The sequence below is a fragment of the Mytilus trossulus genome, chromosome 4 (genome assembly GCF_036588685.1).
Source record: "Mytilus trossulus isolate FHL-02 chromosome 4, PNRI_Mtr1.1.1.hap1, whole genome shotgun sequence".
Taxonomy (NCBI): domain Eukaryota; kingdom Metazoa; phylum Mollusca; class Bivalvia; order Mytilida; family Mytilidae; genus Mytilus; species Mytilus trossulus.
In genome coordinates, this window is record NC_086376.1 from 20,256,584 (window position 1) to 20,272,675 (window position 16,092).

General features: G+C 32.3%; 2 protein-coding genes across 2 annotated transcripts; both read left to right on the plus strand.

Annotated features, from left to right (window-relative positions):
• Nucleotides 1-1,118: 1,118 nt before the first annotated feature.
• LOC134714851 (CAP-Gly domain-containing linker protein 1-like) lies at nt 1,119-6,050 on the plus strand. The gene is made up of 3 exons (XM_063576488.1): nt 1,119-2,118; nt 4,282-4,417; nt 5,843-6,050. Exon 1 carries the CDS (start codon nt 1,319-1,321, stop codon nt 2,108-2,110), a length of 792 nt encoding a protein of 263 aa, XP_063432558.1. The 5' UTR covers nt 1,119-1,318; the 3' UTR covers nt 2,111-2,118; nt 4,282-4,417; nt 5,843-6,050.
• A 1,795-nt stretch (nt 6,051-7,845) lies between these two features.
• On the plus strand, nt 7,846-15,854 carry LOC134714852 (la-related protein 6-like). The gene is made up of 2 exons (XM_063576489.1): nt 7,846-7,862; nt 8,895-15,854. The coding sequence occupies exon 2, from the start codon at nt 9,153-9,155 to the stop codon at nt 10,599-10,601; it is 1,449 nt and encodes a 482-aa protein (XP_063432559.1). The 5' UTR covers nt 7,846-7,862; nt 8,895-9,152; the 3' UTR covers nt 10,602-15,854.
• Nucleotides 15,855-16,092: the final 238 nt, after the last annotated feature.

A 16,092-nucleotide genomic window follows, 5' to 3' on the forward strand; every position in this document is an offset into this window, starting at 1 on the left:
GGGTCAGCTGAAGCCAGCCTCTGGATACATTGTATTATATGTCTCTGATTTAATACATAAGATTAAAACAATTACATGAATATCTGTTAAACTTTCCGTCGACGAGTGGACTCATTTTGAGTAAAAATTAAGTCCAGTGAGGAATAACTAAAACCTGTCATGTATGTACAGTTAAAACCAATGAATAGATATAAGAAGATGTGGTATGATATCCAATGAGACAAAACAGATTATGTCTTCAAAAAACAAATCAGTATTGATTAAACTACTAGTATGTTAATTCATAAAGATTATTAACACAGGCGTATGTGCTCCTGGCTAAAATGGACTTCATATATTGTCTTAGCAACTATTTTGTTTGTTTTGTCTTATTGTAAATATTGTACATAATTGCATGTCTTCTCTATACCTATGTATGTGGTTTATTGTGAATAAAGATATATATATATATATAAACGAGTCTAAATTGAAAACTACGTTCAAACCTTTGATTGCGTTGGATAAAAACCGCAATTTTTATACGTGTGCATGTTAAACAAATTTCGTTGTAGAAGGGTCTAAAAACAGCACAAACAACATTTTCCAAAAGACCAGAAAAGTGAAAAAGTATATTTAAACAAACGCATTTGACTAACAGGTCGAACAAATGATGTTCTTTAACCCTGCTGACTGCCATTGGCGAATCATCGAAACGGTATTTGGAATGCCATATAAAGAGTATCCTCATTTTTAGAAAAAGTACCCTCATTTTTAGATAAACTCTTGAATTTAAAGAGTCAATATGGGATGAACGGATCATATAAACCGGAGGGAAAATATGATACAAAGCCCAAACAAAAAAAATATATATCGGGAAAGTTTTTTTAGGATGCTTTTTCAGTACATAGCCTATATACAATGATGGATGCTATTACATTGTAATATCAGTCACTTTATCAATGCATGTGGTGAAAAGCTGCATGGGAAATCTTTATATGCGGCGTTAATTGTTTTTACCTTATAACTGGCTCACATGCAATATATTTATTAATAGTACGGGAGCACATGTATTTGTTTTGGTAAAACACGTGTGTTTGTTTATTATTTACATCAACACGTGTTTTAGAATACCTGTAATGTTTACAATATATTCCATTGGACAATATTTTGTCGCATTGCGACTTAAAAACAGGTATTCTAGGTATCGTATGATTTTGGCCCGTGTTTCTCGTGCTTGTTGTTTGATATAAATTAAATGGAATTTATAATGTCATCATTCGAAGTTCTGCCTTACGCTGGATAGCATACGCCGTACTACTACATTGCCTGTATTAACACTATGACAGACCACCGTTCCGAAGACGAAGACGAATTGTTACTACACGAGTCCTCAACTCCTTCCGTTCTTAACAGAGAATCTGCACCTTTTAGTTTGCCAGTACAAGTACCGTCGACAGCAAACCAACAAAGAGCACCACAGCCACAGATAAGTGACGGCACATTTCAACTGTTTACGTCGTACTTTGATTCCAAGATTTCAGCACTGAAGAACGAGTTAGTGACGGGCAACGACTCCCTAGCCACCAAGTTGAAGAAGGAAGCTTCGGTGAAACTAAAGAGTGAAGGTAACCAAATCCAGTTTAATTTCAATTCTGAAGTCCTTTCTGACCTAAACAAGCTGCAAAAACGCCTTTCGCAGGAAGATTTCGTTTCTATCAATTTAATTTCTGGACTTATCTTAAAGTTAAACAAACGTAATAAACTAATCAGAATAGCCGATAAATCTCCCGCTGGTTGGACCACAGTTCGTGAGTATGAGAGTGACGAAATAGCATCAGATTCCGATGATGAGAAAAGACTACGTCAAGCTGAAAGCAGAGCACTCAAAACCATCAAAGAGAAGAAGAGCCGTACAAAACCTTACACTAAGCCTTCAGCTACTGTTTCCAGACCTCCTACTAATTCTACAGATATGTCTCATCAACAATACAACCAGCCCTTTCGGAGGAACAGTCGCCGTGAGGCGACTTCCTATGACATGTGCTATGAATGCCACCAGTTTGGTCACTGGAGGACAAACTGTCCCAATAGAAGCAACAAGCCATTTACAAGAAACAACCCAGCCACATAAGATAAAAGATAAGTATCTTAATTTAGTAGATGAATATTTGTTACATGGGCACATGAATATACTTTTAGAGCACGTTAAGTATTTTGATAAAGTTGATTTTTCAAAATTGGCCAAAGGCGTCAAAAGTAGTTTATCAAAAAATGTAGCATTTTGGGAGCACATTGGAGCAAGCAAATTTATTATTGATACTATAAAATCAGGGTATATGATTCCTTTTGTGAGTTTACCACCCCCTATGAAATTCCGCAATAATAAATCTGCAGTTGATAATACTGATTTTGTAAACGAAGCTGTTCTCGAACTTTCGAATAACGGATGCGTACACGAAGTACCATTCCAGCCTTTTGTAGTAAATCCATTGAGTGTTGCCATTCAAAAGTCAGGGAAAAAGAGATTGATATTGGATCTATCTGAATTAAATGTATACGTCTTGAAAAATAAAATAAAATTCGAAGATTGGAAAGTCGCCCAGCAATTTTTTAAGAAAGATATATACCTGATAAAATTTGATTTAAGATCTGGATATTTTCATTTGGATATCTGCAAAGAGCAACAAACATATTTAGGTTTCTCTTGGAACGGAAAGTTTTATTGTTTTTCAGTTTTAGCTTTTGGTTTAAGTTCAGCGCCTTACATTTTTACAAAATGTTTACGACCTATGGTTAAATACTGGCGTGAAAATGGTGTAGATATAGTGCTTTATCTAGATGATGGTTTAGGTATGTCAGAAGGTTATTCAGAATGTCAAAATATATCTGAATTCATAAAGTCCTCATTAGAATTAGCTGGGTTTTTGATAAATGAACAAAAATCTATCTTTGATCCAGTTCAACGCTTGGAATGGCTCGGATTAATTTGGGATTCGGTAAACTTTAGTTTAGCAGTGTCCGAACGTAGATTAAATGATGCAAAAGAATCGCTTGACGATATTTTGAAAAAATTTCCCATTATAAGTGCTCGTCAGTTAGCACAGTTCACAGGCAGAATTATTTCTATGTCCCCAGTTATGGGAAATGTCACGAGCCTGATGATGAGGCATTTATATTTTGCAATTGAGAACAGAAAGTCATGGGATAGTATTTTAGATATTGCTTATACTGAGTGTGTATTAGCAGAGTTGAGATTTTGGTCAGACAGTTTGACAAATCTTAATCAGAAGAAATTTGTGAATGACACCTTACCGAACATAGTGGTGTATTCAGATGCTAGTAATGTAGCCGCAGGTGCTTTTACTGTAGAAGTGAATGAAAAAGTTTTTCATTCCACATGGAGCGAATATGAGAAAACCATGAGTTCAACTCGGCGAGAACTAAGGGCTATTCAATTAGCTTTGTATTCATGTAAATCTGTTTTAAAAAATAGTACTGTTAAATGGCACACAGATAATCAAAACTGTGTAAAAATAATCAATAGAGGTAGCACAAAAATGCATTAACAGTGTTTCGCATATGACATTTTTAAATTTTGTTCGAATGAACGAGTCATTGTACAACCAATATGGGTACCTAGATCAGAAAATAGTAGAGCTGATTTTTTGTCTAAAATGATCGATATAGATGACTGGCAAACATCTCCAGAGTTTTTCGAATTCATGGATAATCTATGGGGTCCTTATACCGTTGATAGATTTGCAAATTTTGCTAATACAAAATTGAAGCGATTTAATTCAAAATTTTGGAATCCCGGGAGTGAAGCTATTGATGCTTTTACACAAAATTGGAAAAATGAAAATAATTGGATAGTACCTCCAATTGATTTAGTTTCTAAAAGTATAAACCATTTAATACTCTGTAAAGCAGAAGGTACCCTGATAGTACCAAAATGGCCGTCCTCATCGTTTTGGACTTTATTATTTAGAAAAAACATGGAATTTCGTCAATTTGTATTGGAAGTCATTGAATTTTCAAGTGAGCAATGCATATTTCTTCAAGGGAACAACAAGAATTCCATTTTTTTTTTTAAGAAATTTAATTCTGATGTTTTAGCAGTTAGGCTAAGGACAATATGAAAATAACTGTTTTTGTTTTTCTGTGATAGGCTATAGAAAGATAGCGAGGTCTTTTTTAGAAATCTGACAAGGCTATAGTACAGAGCAAGGTCAGAAATTATTATTTATGAAATGCATTTGCCATGTATATACTTTTTTATTTACTATTTGTTTGAATTTTTACATTTTTCAGATATTTTCAGCGTTGGTAGGTGGTCATCGGACACTCTTACACAACATCAGCACTTACAAAATTTAGCAAAGTGTCTTCCTGAGTTTTGTCTACAATCCAGAGCTGAAAATACGCGAAAGAAGTACAGGTACGCCTTTAATAATTTCTGTAGATGGTGTAACTCGTTTAATATTAACTCTTTACCAGCATCAGACTACGATGTTTCGTTATACCTGATTCATTTATGTAAAAAACATAAATCTGCATCTATTGTTGAAGGAGCTTTCTATGCAATTAGTTGGTCACATAAACTAGCCGGTTTTGCCGATCCTTGTAATTCTTTTTTATGTACCTCTATTAAAGAGGGAGTTCATAGGTCAATCGGTCACTACATTGTAAAAAAGAAGGAGCCTATTACACCTGAAATTCTGTACCAGATTGTACAAAAATACGGTAACAAATTTAGCACTTTAAATCATAGAAGAATCGCTTGTATGTGTCTTACAAGTTATGCAGGATTTTTAAGATTTTCCGAACTTGTTAATTTGAAAAGATCAGATATACAGTTTTATTCTACTTATGTGTCTTTATTTATCGAAAAAAGTAAGACTGATCAACACAGAGAAGGTAGTAGAGTACTGATTGCGAAGACTAGTTCTATAACATGTCCGGTATCTATGTTACACACGTATTTATTACAAGCTAACATAGCAATCGATTCTAATGAATTCATTTTTAGAGCAGTATCTTTTCGTAAGAAAACCAACACTTATGCTTTAAGGGGAAATGCTCCTCTATCTTATACAAGGGCGAGAGAGTTGTTGTTAGACGCTCTTGGATCATTAGGTCTAGAAAAATCTAATTTTGGTCTACACAGTTTGAGAGCAGGTGGTGCGACGGCTGCAGCATCTGCTGGTATAAATGACAGGTTATTCAAGAAACATGGAAGATGGGCTTCTGAAACTGCAAAAGATGGGTATGTTCAGGAAAACATATCAGAAAAATTAACAGTTTCTAAAAACCTTGGCATATGACCCCCCTTTTTTCTTTCTTTGTCACTTTCGAAAGTTTGCTACCCTCACAAGGAGAGCTCATTTCTGATACATGTGTTGAGTTTTATTGTATAAATAATTTATGTTCGTTTAAGTCTGGCGAATTAGAACATAAATATATTTATTAATAGTACGGGAGCACATGTATTTGTTTTGGTAAAACACGTGTGTTTGTTTATTATTTACATCAACACGTGTTTTTTAGAATACCTGTAATGTTTACAATATATTCCATTGGACAATATTTTGTCGCATTGCGACTTAAAAACAGGTATTCTAGGTATCGTATGATTTTGGCCCGTGTTTCTCGTGCTTGTTGTTTGATATAAATTAAATGGAATTTATAATGTCATCATTCGAAGTTCTGCCTTACGCTGGATAGCATACGCCGTACTACTACATTGCCTGTATTACCCCCCCCCCCCCCAAACCACTATCAACAAGACTATATATTGTTTTTCATGTCGAAAGTAGTAATTTAGTTACTATGATTTATTTAACTTGTATTTCTTGTTTTGTAGATTGGTGTATAGGTGTATATATTTTGCATTTATTATGGATGGCTGACTGTGACTGAGCCAGTATGACTGTTTTTTAGTGTCTCAATAATGAGAATAAGCAGTAGTGTGCTTGAATGGCATTTGAAGCGAACTGTTTGATTTGATAAATTTATTATACATTCGTTAATAAAATTAGTATGCTACCCTCACAAGGAGAGCTCATTTCTGATACATGTGTTGAGTTTTATTGTATAAATAATTTATGTTCGTTTAAGTCTGGCGAATTAGAACATAACTGGTAAACTGTACACTATACAAATCCTTCACTGAGATTAGTCGAAGACGGTGACCTACAGTTCATCAAACCCCGTCACTTGGGCTCCGGTTGATATTTGTCTAATCATACTAACTTACCTTATTTGTATTTTGACATGCATTACAAGACTTATAAGCCTCAGCTGTAAAGAAAACAAAAAGTTGTATGTGTATGTTGTCCTTATGTTATGTATACTTTTATTTTTAAATGTAACGTATTCTCCGAATGCCACATTTACATCCATGTTGTGTCTTTTGTATCATTATTTGTCTGTTTGTCTTGTTATTTTTAGCCATAGCGTTGTCAGTTTATTTTCTATATAATATGAGTTTGACTCTCCCTCTGGTATCTTTCGTCCCTCTTTTACAGAGTCAAACGAAATTTACATATAGTCAAAAGACATGATAAATCATGCAGTTTCATTTGCTTTATAATATTTATACTAAAATAAGGAGGTGTAGTTTGATTGTCGGCTGAATTAGTAAGCTATCCACCAGAGACAAAAGGACTCAAAGGATGTAAATAACTATTGTAAACCGTTCTGCCTGTAACAACGGGCCTCTAACAATGAGCAGGGGGGTTAGCCCATACAGTATAATAAGCTAAAAAGACCGAGTCTGGCATGACAAAAGGTGTCACAATTTAGAAAAAGATAAGAAATCCAATAGCATAATGTAAACAATACAAGATCGAATACACGTTAAGGATGTGGCGGGGAAAACAGTTTCAACTTTGAAAAAGTAATTGTAAAGGAAATGCGAATTATACCACATACATCTAACCAGAAATGCATGCTTGGATTTCTGCGCTGCAGTGTCGAAGTGGGAGGGTTTCTCTGCTCTTTCCTGATTTGTGTGTTGCAGAACATTCATTTTCATCCTGGCTTGTGCAAAATATATATTTTCAATACTATACATGACCTGTCCAAGTATGTTTTTTTTCTTATACAAAATTCGCCCCCCCCCTTTTCCACTTCCACTGAGATTCAGAAAATTAGTCAAATGGTCGTCCCCTTATAATAGAAGGCTGTGTATGTAAGACTAATATGAAAATATTAACTTTTACATCTGCCACGAATGTATTTATATACATAATTATGTTGTATTTAATTATTACCGTGAATCTTGCCAGTTTAAAGGTACCGTGACATTAAAACCGTGTCTTGACTTCACGCATTGTAGGGGGGCTAGGATGAAATTAAAAAAAAAATAGGCAGGACAGGAGTTTTGAGTAAAAAAAAGGCAGGATGAGACACTTGCCAAAAAAAAAAGTCAGGACGACAATTTAGGTAAAAAAAAGTCAGCATAAACTAAAAAAAAACGGCAGGATCGAACAGAGTGAAAAATAAAAAGGCAGGACAGAGATCAGTACAGCTAAAAAAAATGCAGGACAAAATGTTTCATCCTAGCCCCCCTAAAAATCAAATGGTAGCTCCCTTTAATATAGTCCAGGTTAGTGATCCGACAGTCTCTTCATATCCAGTCCAGCCCAAGTTTTAAACTTTTACACTGATGACTCATACCTAATATTAAAAATAACCGATAATTATAAATACTAATTAGGTCCGTGTTTCTAATGTGGTTTATTTGTGACGCCACATTCATAAAATATTAAACAGAAAGATTTTATGAATATAAACAAACAAGAAAAACAACTTTATGACTGATTATGCCCGGAGACTATGTACGTGCAATGTCAAGGTTCTTACAATTCTTATCACAACAGGTAAGCATATTTTAAAAACAAAATTTAATCTTATAAATCTGTAGAAATAGACGATTAAATTCTTTTATAATAATTTAAAAACAAAATAAGCGAAGACCTTGAGAAAATATTAATTATTCTTTCTCGAATATTCATTGTAGTATATACAGAAGTTCTAGCAAGTGAGTCAATAGCCGTTCACTGAAATGTTTTTTTTTTGTTATTTGTGTGTAGGTTTTTAGGGACATATCCTCTTGTATCTGTCAGATCAAAATAGTTGCTACAAATTTTAATTCTTAATGGAAGCGGTACTAGTATTTTGAGGGGGGGCTGAGGTTTAAACGCCTTTTAAAATTGACAGCTTCAACATGTTAAAAAAACCGGCGGAAAACTCCTAAAACGATATCAAAATATGACATAAAGTTGACCTCTTTGCCATGCTTGGTATAATTGATTAAGTCCTCTTCATTTGAACTAAGGTGGACTTCAATGTTAACGCCCCATCATGGCCATCACTACCGGCATAAATCCGATCTTTTTATAGCCCCTTCCACAAACTGTGACAAAAAGGCTCCATCGAAAAGAACAAATGTATCTGATTAATTAGTTGTTATGGGGAGTCCGGTACCAGAGACGCCGGTACTAATGTTTACATAAACCAGAGACATATAATTGTATGATATGTCTCTGCATAAACAATTATTATCAAAAGTAAATGTACTACACTCAAGAGTTTAAAGTATAATGTTTCAAGTCACTAACACACCATGGTAACACACTTCACATATTATACAAATTAAAAAAACAACTTTAAATATGTTACTTTTTTCTGGGACTATTATACTCATATATCAGTATAAAAGTCCCAAATATGTTACTAATGTTACAATTAACTACTTTTAAAAGTGTTATGCTTTAGAAACAAGTGCCATTGTATATAACTGAGACTACTGTTATAGTAGTCTCAGTATATAATCAGTGGCTTGAAAGGAAAAGGCTGGGTTTGTTGTTGTTATAATTGTCATTAAATTATTATGATTTTTATTTTGACAGCAAGTATCACAAACATCATTGCGATATGATTTCATTTATGCTTATCTGTGTATGAAACTCTCCCAATGGAAACTTTGAAACCGTCCTTATATTTGTAAACCGGAAGCGGAAGACGATACCACCGACGTCATTTTAGGATATTTTAGAAGTTAGGAACTGAGGTCGGCAGTTCTGTGGGATTTCCTACAGTTTTACCACCTTGGCTTAAGTTGTGAAGTATAAAATATCCACCCGAAGATAATTAAGCAAGATTTCATCATGAGTGACTGTACTGTAAGTTCAATTATCCCCGAAATCCGCGAGGAGACTGTTCCATCCTCTCCAGATGTTCAGAACGGTGACGAAAACGTGGTCTTATCGTCTATTCAAAACATTCGACTGGACCAGTTAAAAGTTGATGACGAAGCAAATAGTAGTGTCTATACGAGCGAAGAAGAAGGTGGTAGCAGAAATGCGTCTGATGAAAATGATCGTTCGAAATCACCTGAGCCAGAATTTATCGCCCCAGACGATGAACTACGTGACAAAATCGTAAAACAAGTAGAGTTTTATTTCTCAGATGCAAATATTCTGAAGGATGCTTTTCTTTTGAAACATGTTCGAAGAAATAAACAAGGATATGTTAGCATTAAACTAATTACATCTTTCAAAAAAATGAAATCATTAACAAAAGACTACCGAGTAGTTGCATATAGTTTAAGACTCTCTGATAAGCTTGATGTAAATGAAGAGGGTAGAAAAGTACGCAGAAAAGATCCACTTCCAGAGTATGATGAAACAATACCATCAAGGTCCATTGTAGCTGTAAACCTACCAATGGAAAATCCAACTATTGAAAATGTGGCAGAAGTTTTTTCAAAATGTGGAGAAGTTTCATTGATTAGAATTCTACGTCCTGGAAAGACAATTCCTCAAGACGTTAAGAAGCATGCAAATAAACATCCTGAAATAGGAACAACAACATGTGCCGTAATAGAATTTGAAAAACATGAACATGCAAAATTAGCTGTGGAAAGATTGAACAATACTGATGATTGGAGAAAAGGGATGCGAGTTGTACTCCTTTCTGCTCAAAAGAAGAAAGATAGAAAAGATCAGAATGGTCAAGGTAATGATACTGGAAAAGAAGATGATGATGAAGATTCAAAAAAACTAAAAAAGAGACGTGAACGACGAAAGAAAAACAGAATTGATGAACTTGCTAAAAACAATGATTCATCTTGCTACAGTAGTGGCTCAGAGGTTGAAAGTTCAGGACGTGGTCGTCAGTCTCATCAAAAGTCACTGAGCCCAAATCATTTAGACGTTAATAAACTAAGTCCAGGTAATTCTCCGAGATCTAGTCCAAGGTCAAGTCCAATGACTAGTCCAAGGATGCAACGGAGTAAGTTTCAGCATGGTAAATCTCCATTGGCAGATAACAGTCCAAACTTGAGCCCTAGACATAGTCCTAGGAGTAGTCCAGAAACTAGTCGCAAACAATACACTGATTACTCTTCAGGTGGGGAGGGTAGTCCATCAAGTCCATGGATCCGTAGGAGGATGTTAAAAGCTGCACAAGAAAAGAGTCCGCTAGCATCAAATGAAAGTAATGGACCAAAACGCATGCATGACATGGAAGGTGTGGTACGTCAACCTAAAGGACCTGATGGAACTATAGGATTTCATCTTGGTAGAGGAAAACCAAGAAGTAGTACATTCTCATAATTGTTATAACTTATAGGCATTACTAAATGTTTATTACATGTACAATGTATTAAGGCCAAATGAAAAATATTGATACAGGAAATATCTCAAAACCATTTATTTTTTCTTACTCAAAAAATTATTAAGTAAAATGTACAGTAAACAGTCTATTTATTTAACAAATTTGGAATTAAACACAAATGAAGTATTCGTTACAACTGAACATGTAAACAAAGAAATCTTGTAAATGTCTTCACCATTGATGTACATGTAGCTTTAAGTACATTTTGTTAGTACATACATTTTTGATTTGGTCTTAAACAATATTTATTGTTAAACATGTTAAGCTGTACATGTCCTTGTCTTAGTTGTGATTGATTATATACATGTAGATGCATTTGTTCATAGATTTTCACATCTTCATAAAAGTAATATTTTACAAAACAAGGGAGGTTTTAATCTAAAGCCCGTTATTATTTGAATTAAGATTTCAAGTGCTGTCATGGCTTTTGTGATAGTTTATAGTATTGTTTGTCATTTAAGATATGAAATCATGTACATGTACATTTGTAGAGCGAAGTCTTTTTCAAACTTTATATATATAGGGAGTCCTGTCAGTAAATGTTATAATGATTTTTCGCAGTATTGTCTGTAAATGATATTACGAGTTGCACAGTTATGTCATGTATGTCTGTAATTATTATCCTGATTTTTTATTGTCAAAGATTTTTGGGTGTTTGGGTCAAATAATCTTAAAATGAAAGAATTGTGATTTCTAATTAGAATTAGGCATTTGTTTATTTATGTCTAATTAACTTCTATGCATTAATACTGTACATGATAATGTAAACAGGTCTTTAATTTGAAAAATTACTTACTACTATTAAAGTAAATAATTTGTGCCACATGTACAAATTTACAAATTCATGTACATGTATTTTTTGCAAATATCATGATTTGTTCACTAAGCGTGTCAAAACACTAATCTAATAAAAATAATCAAATTGTTTCTGGATGTCAACCAATTGCTTCAACAAATAAATGTAATTTAATGTACACCTTAATATAATTTTTATACTACTACATTGTATAACTCAATTAATTATGATTAAATTGACAGCTGTCAGTCATTTTCTAGTATATATATATTATTTATTCAATATTTGACAAGACCTTCTTTAAACCTATTGGGATTTATCCAACATTTTCCAAACTTTGATAAAGATTCAAAATTACTTTATATATATACCTTTTATAAAGAAAACTTCTCTTTAAAGAATTTAAATTTTTATTTAAAACATACTAGTATTTTTCTATAGCTAGCTAGCTCCTCATAATCATAACTTATGGTATAGGGGAGACAACTTTGGTAACATCATAACATGTATTAAGTACAAAATGTATATGAAGCTGTTTAAATGATAAAAGACTGATAAAGTTACCCTAATGTCATAAGCTAGCAATCAAACTGGAGTTGTTTTATCATTATTTTTTTTAAAGAGTTTCAGGTTTTTTTACACATTCAGTCATGAATTAATAAAAATGAACCCAAAAGTATATTTTTTTTAAGTTGTTTTATTTTATTAAGTTTATATATTAACCATGTTACCATTTGTTTAAATGTTTTTACCCAGCCAAACGTCATGAGCATACATGTATCTTGTTCTGGTTTTAATGGGGTCATGTTTTTTTTAAATATCTTTTACATAATCAGGATGATTTTATATGTTCAACTACATTCTGTATATTTACTTTTAAAGAATTGATTTTCTCAGTTTTGGCCAAATATCTATGTACAAAATTCATATCACCTTAAACTTTGGTAAAAACTATAACTGTCACCGAAATTTTTTTTAAGAGCATATACTAGCAGACTGATATGACATGAAATGCCAGTATTCTCTTCAAGCATGTTTAATAATGGGAAAGACATTTTATTTTTTGTAACCATTTTAATTTCTTGACTTCACATGTCTTTTTATGTTCATTTACAACGTTTATTCATGAAATTACTTTAGTGTTAAAAAAATGTAATTGAAATTATCACTAGGTATATATTGGCTAAGAACTTTATCAAGGATTTGCAACAAAATTACACATATGTGTCATAATTATATATAAGTGCTCTAAGAGATACATGTGTACATGTAACTTTATTTATCTTTTACAAATACATGTTTGAATTGTGTTCAGATTAAAACTTTGATATTATTATTACTGTACATTTTGTACATGTAGTTCTGAAATCATTGCACATATTTATTGATGCTTTCATTATTTGCGTTAAATATTATACAAATGTTGAAATAGGGCTGTTGAACAGAGGTTTCAATGTTAATTAATGTGATGGTCACCCTGTCCATTAATCCGGTGGATAAGAACATCACAAAATTTCTGAATTTATAGAAGCACTATTTTTTCAGACAACATACAGTGGCGGACTCAGAACTTTTTATAAGAGGGGGTGGGGTGAAGCTGATGCACTGACTGACCCAAGGGGCTCCAGTCATACTTCAGTAATATCCAATTTTTCCAATGAAACTTTAAAAGGGGGGGCTGATTCCGCCTTCGACATATATGTATTATATGACCACGAGGACAGAACCTTTTTTTCACATTTTTTAAAAACGAAAGTCATGTTTTAGAATGGCTGATACCGTATGCCTGTCTGAATATTTGTTAAAGACCGACATTGGCTTCCAGTGGAATTACATGTATCAATGTTCATATCAGGAAGTTTATTGTAATTATCTTCCAGTGTAGAAAATCACTAAAGTTTTGAGCATTTATATTAATGTTTGGTTAAAAGTATTCAAAGAATATTGTACATGTTGTTATTATTGTTGCATACATTAACAAAGTGTTCAAAAGTCTATTTTCACTACTTGTAAAATGCCTTTAGAAATTGTGATGTCAAATATATTGTAGATTAGTTGATGTTAAAGTAATGCATTGGTCATGTTGATAGTTAATATCAACTAGTATTGATATACAGGCCTAGGTGATAAATTATTTTTTTGCCATCTCTCTTACCCCCCGGAACATAAGGGAATCTCATGTAAATCTTTTCCTCCATGAATTTTCTTACACACTGGTACTTTTTGGAATAGAAATCGTAATTACTGCAATTTCAACTGTTTGAAAAGTCATCAAAGAGACAGTTCTAAAAAAAAGATAACATGTTTGAAATTATTATCCAGGTTTATGAACAATTCTTTCATTAAGAAAATTTACGCCAGTATTCACAAGTTTATACTTTTTATTTTGATTACTTAATCAAAGCGTTTTAACTGATGTATAATAAAAAGAGACGTCTAAAAGCGCTTTTATGGAGAAAACAGTTAATACTTGTTTCCGCCCTGAAGCTCCCAAGATCATGTTGATACTTAGATCATTTAGATAATACCATGTAAATATTTCAATTTACCATTCCAATTCATTGTTATTTTACTTTTTTTTTTAATGTTTTTTGAATTTGTTTATCTTGAATGATGTATTATGACGTCTATATTGCTCATTTATAAAAACTGTCTACTTTTTATGTGGTAAAATCTTTTTCAATTACTTATCATAAACGTTGTCCTAAGAATGTAAGAAGACCATTTATATCAAATATTGATCATATGAATTTTTTTTTAGATTTATGTACATTGTATACCCTTTAATTTATATGATCTTAAAAGATCATAAAATTTCATAACTAATGTTTTTAATATTATGCTTTGTAGAAATAAATGTACTGTGTAAGGCTGAACAAATACACTAGTAATCACAACTTCATATGAACATGATGAAAACTATATTTAGATATATTTCGCAAAGAATGTCAATGAGTGACACACATTTCCAAAAAGAAACTATAAATTTCTTTTCATTCCAAAATTTTAGTTTGACAAGATTTTAGAATAAAATAATATAGATAATTTGGAAAATAAATTTCCTTTGAGATGAAGACTTTTAATCATTGTTATTAAATTAGATTTTAAGTGTGACCATAACTTTTTCAGGAAAATTGTTTGGGATGATTAAAATATTCATATGATACATGTTATGCGATAACAGACTTAATTCAGTCATAAGTTATCTATTTGACTTTTTGGGTGTATATATATAAAGCAACTTCAAACTGTAAGAATACAATACAACTTATCGCTAAGCCCGGCTGACCCGGCCGCTTGAACTTTTGGACTCAAACAACAATCACTTCTCCATTTTGGCGTCAGATATTTTGCTTTATGACGTCAAAATTTTACAGGAACCTGTTTGATGTCCAATAATGGCGGTCAAATAGCGATAAGGTGTATGGTATAAGTGATAATAGGATAATTCCGTTCACATAAGCAAAATCCATTAACTCATTTTTGTAACACACAATTTCATCATATTAACATCTCAAGATATATATATATTTTGGCTGTAAAACTGCCGAAGCTATTTATTTGTCAGGTCTTGTCTATGATTTCATACAAATGTTCATTCTATTACAATGTATTGTAAAAATCCCACCTTTCAAGCATATATGTGATTCTTTTCTTAAAGCATTGTTTTGTAATAATAATGTATACATGCATAAACAGTGAGCAAAGTTTCAAAAGGGCAATAATACAAATAATGTTAAGAAACAAGAAATTTAATGTTAACACAAATGTAGGATTTTTTCATGTTTAAGAACACAATGTTCAAAGAAAGTAAAGACAGTAAAATAGAGAATAAAAATGGGGAATTGTGTTGTAATTTTGCACTTTGACCTCAGAGTTTTTGTACATTTGCATTTGTTTTAATTTGAATACAATATTTCAAATTAGTTTTAATTTGAATACAACATTTCAAATTGAATTGTTTTTAAGATTCACTTTTGGTGCAAAATATTTGATGTTTAAAATATTTTCTACATTAGAGCAAATTTATAAAAAAAACTTTTTTATTTTTGACAATTTTAAAAAGACAATGTTTTAAATAATATTCAAACTGCTTGTTTCCAACTAGTAATAAGATATTTATTGCTATTTATTAATCTTTACAATGTAAACTATATGTGATCATGTGAATTTGTATTTATTTTGAATTGTTATAAGAGAGACTTATAAAACTATTGCATAGTAAGGTATACTTTTTACACAGCAATTTTGTTATTGTTTGTAAGTTTGATATGTTAATAGTCTATTTCTGTACTTAAGGTGCTGTGCATTTTTTGTTTCTCATTTTGCATTCCAAATGCAGAAGATCATGCATTTGAATAAAACAAGTTTAAACTTAAGCACATGTTAAAATTGAGCTGGTTTCCATTTCTCTACTGAACCCCATTTGTCACCCTGTTTGTGTTTCCATCATTTTATCCATTAAGCATATCAACAAATAAAGGCAACAGTAGTATACCACTGTTCAAAACTCAATAATCCATGGACAAAAAACAAAATCGGGGTAACAAACTAAAACTGAGGGAAACACATTAAATAAAAGAGGAGAACAACGACACAACACTACAATGTAACACACACAGAAACGGACCAAG

What these genes read in the sequence shown, in the direction of transcription:
- LOC134714851 (XM_063576488.1), top strand. Translation starts at nt 1,319, where the DNA reads ATGACAGACCACCGTTCCGAAGACGAAGACGAATTGTTACTACACGAG.
- LOC134714852 (XM_063576489.1), top strand. Translation starts at nt 9,153, where the DNA reads ATGAGTGACTGTACTGTAAGTTCAATTATCCCCGAAATCCGCGAGGAG.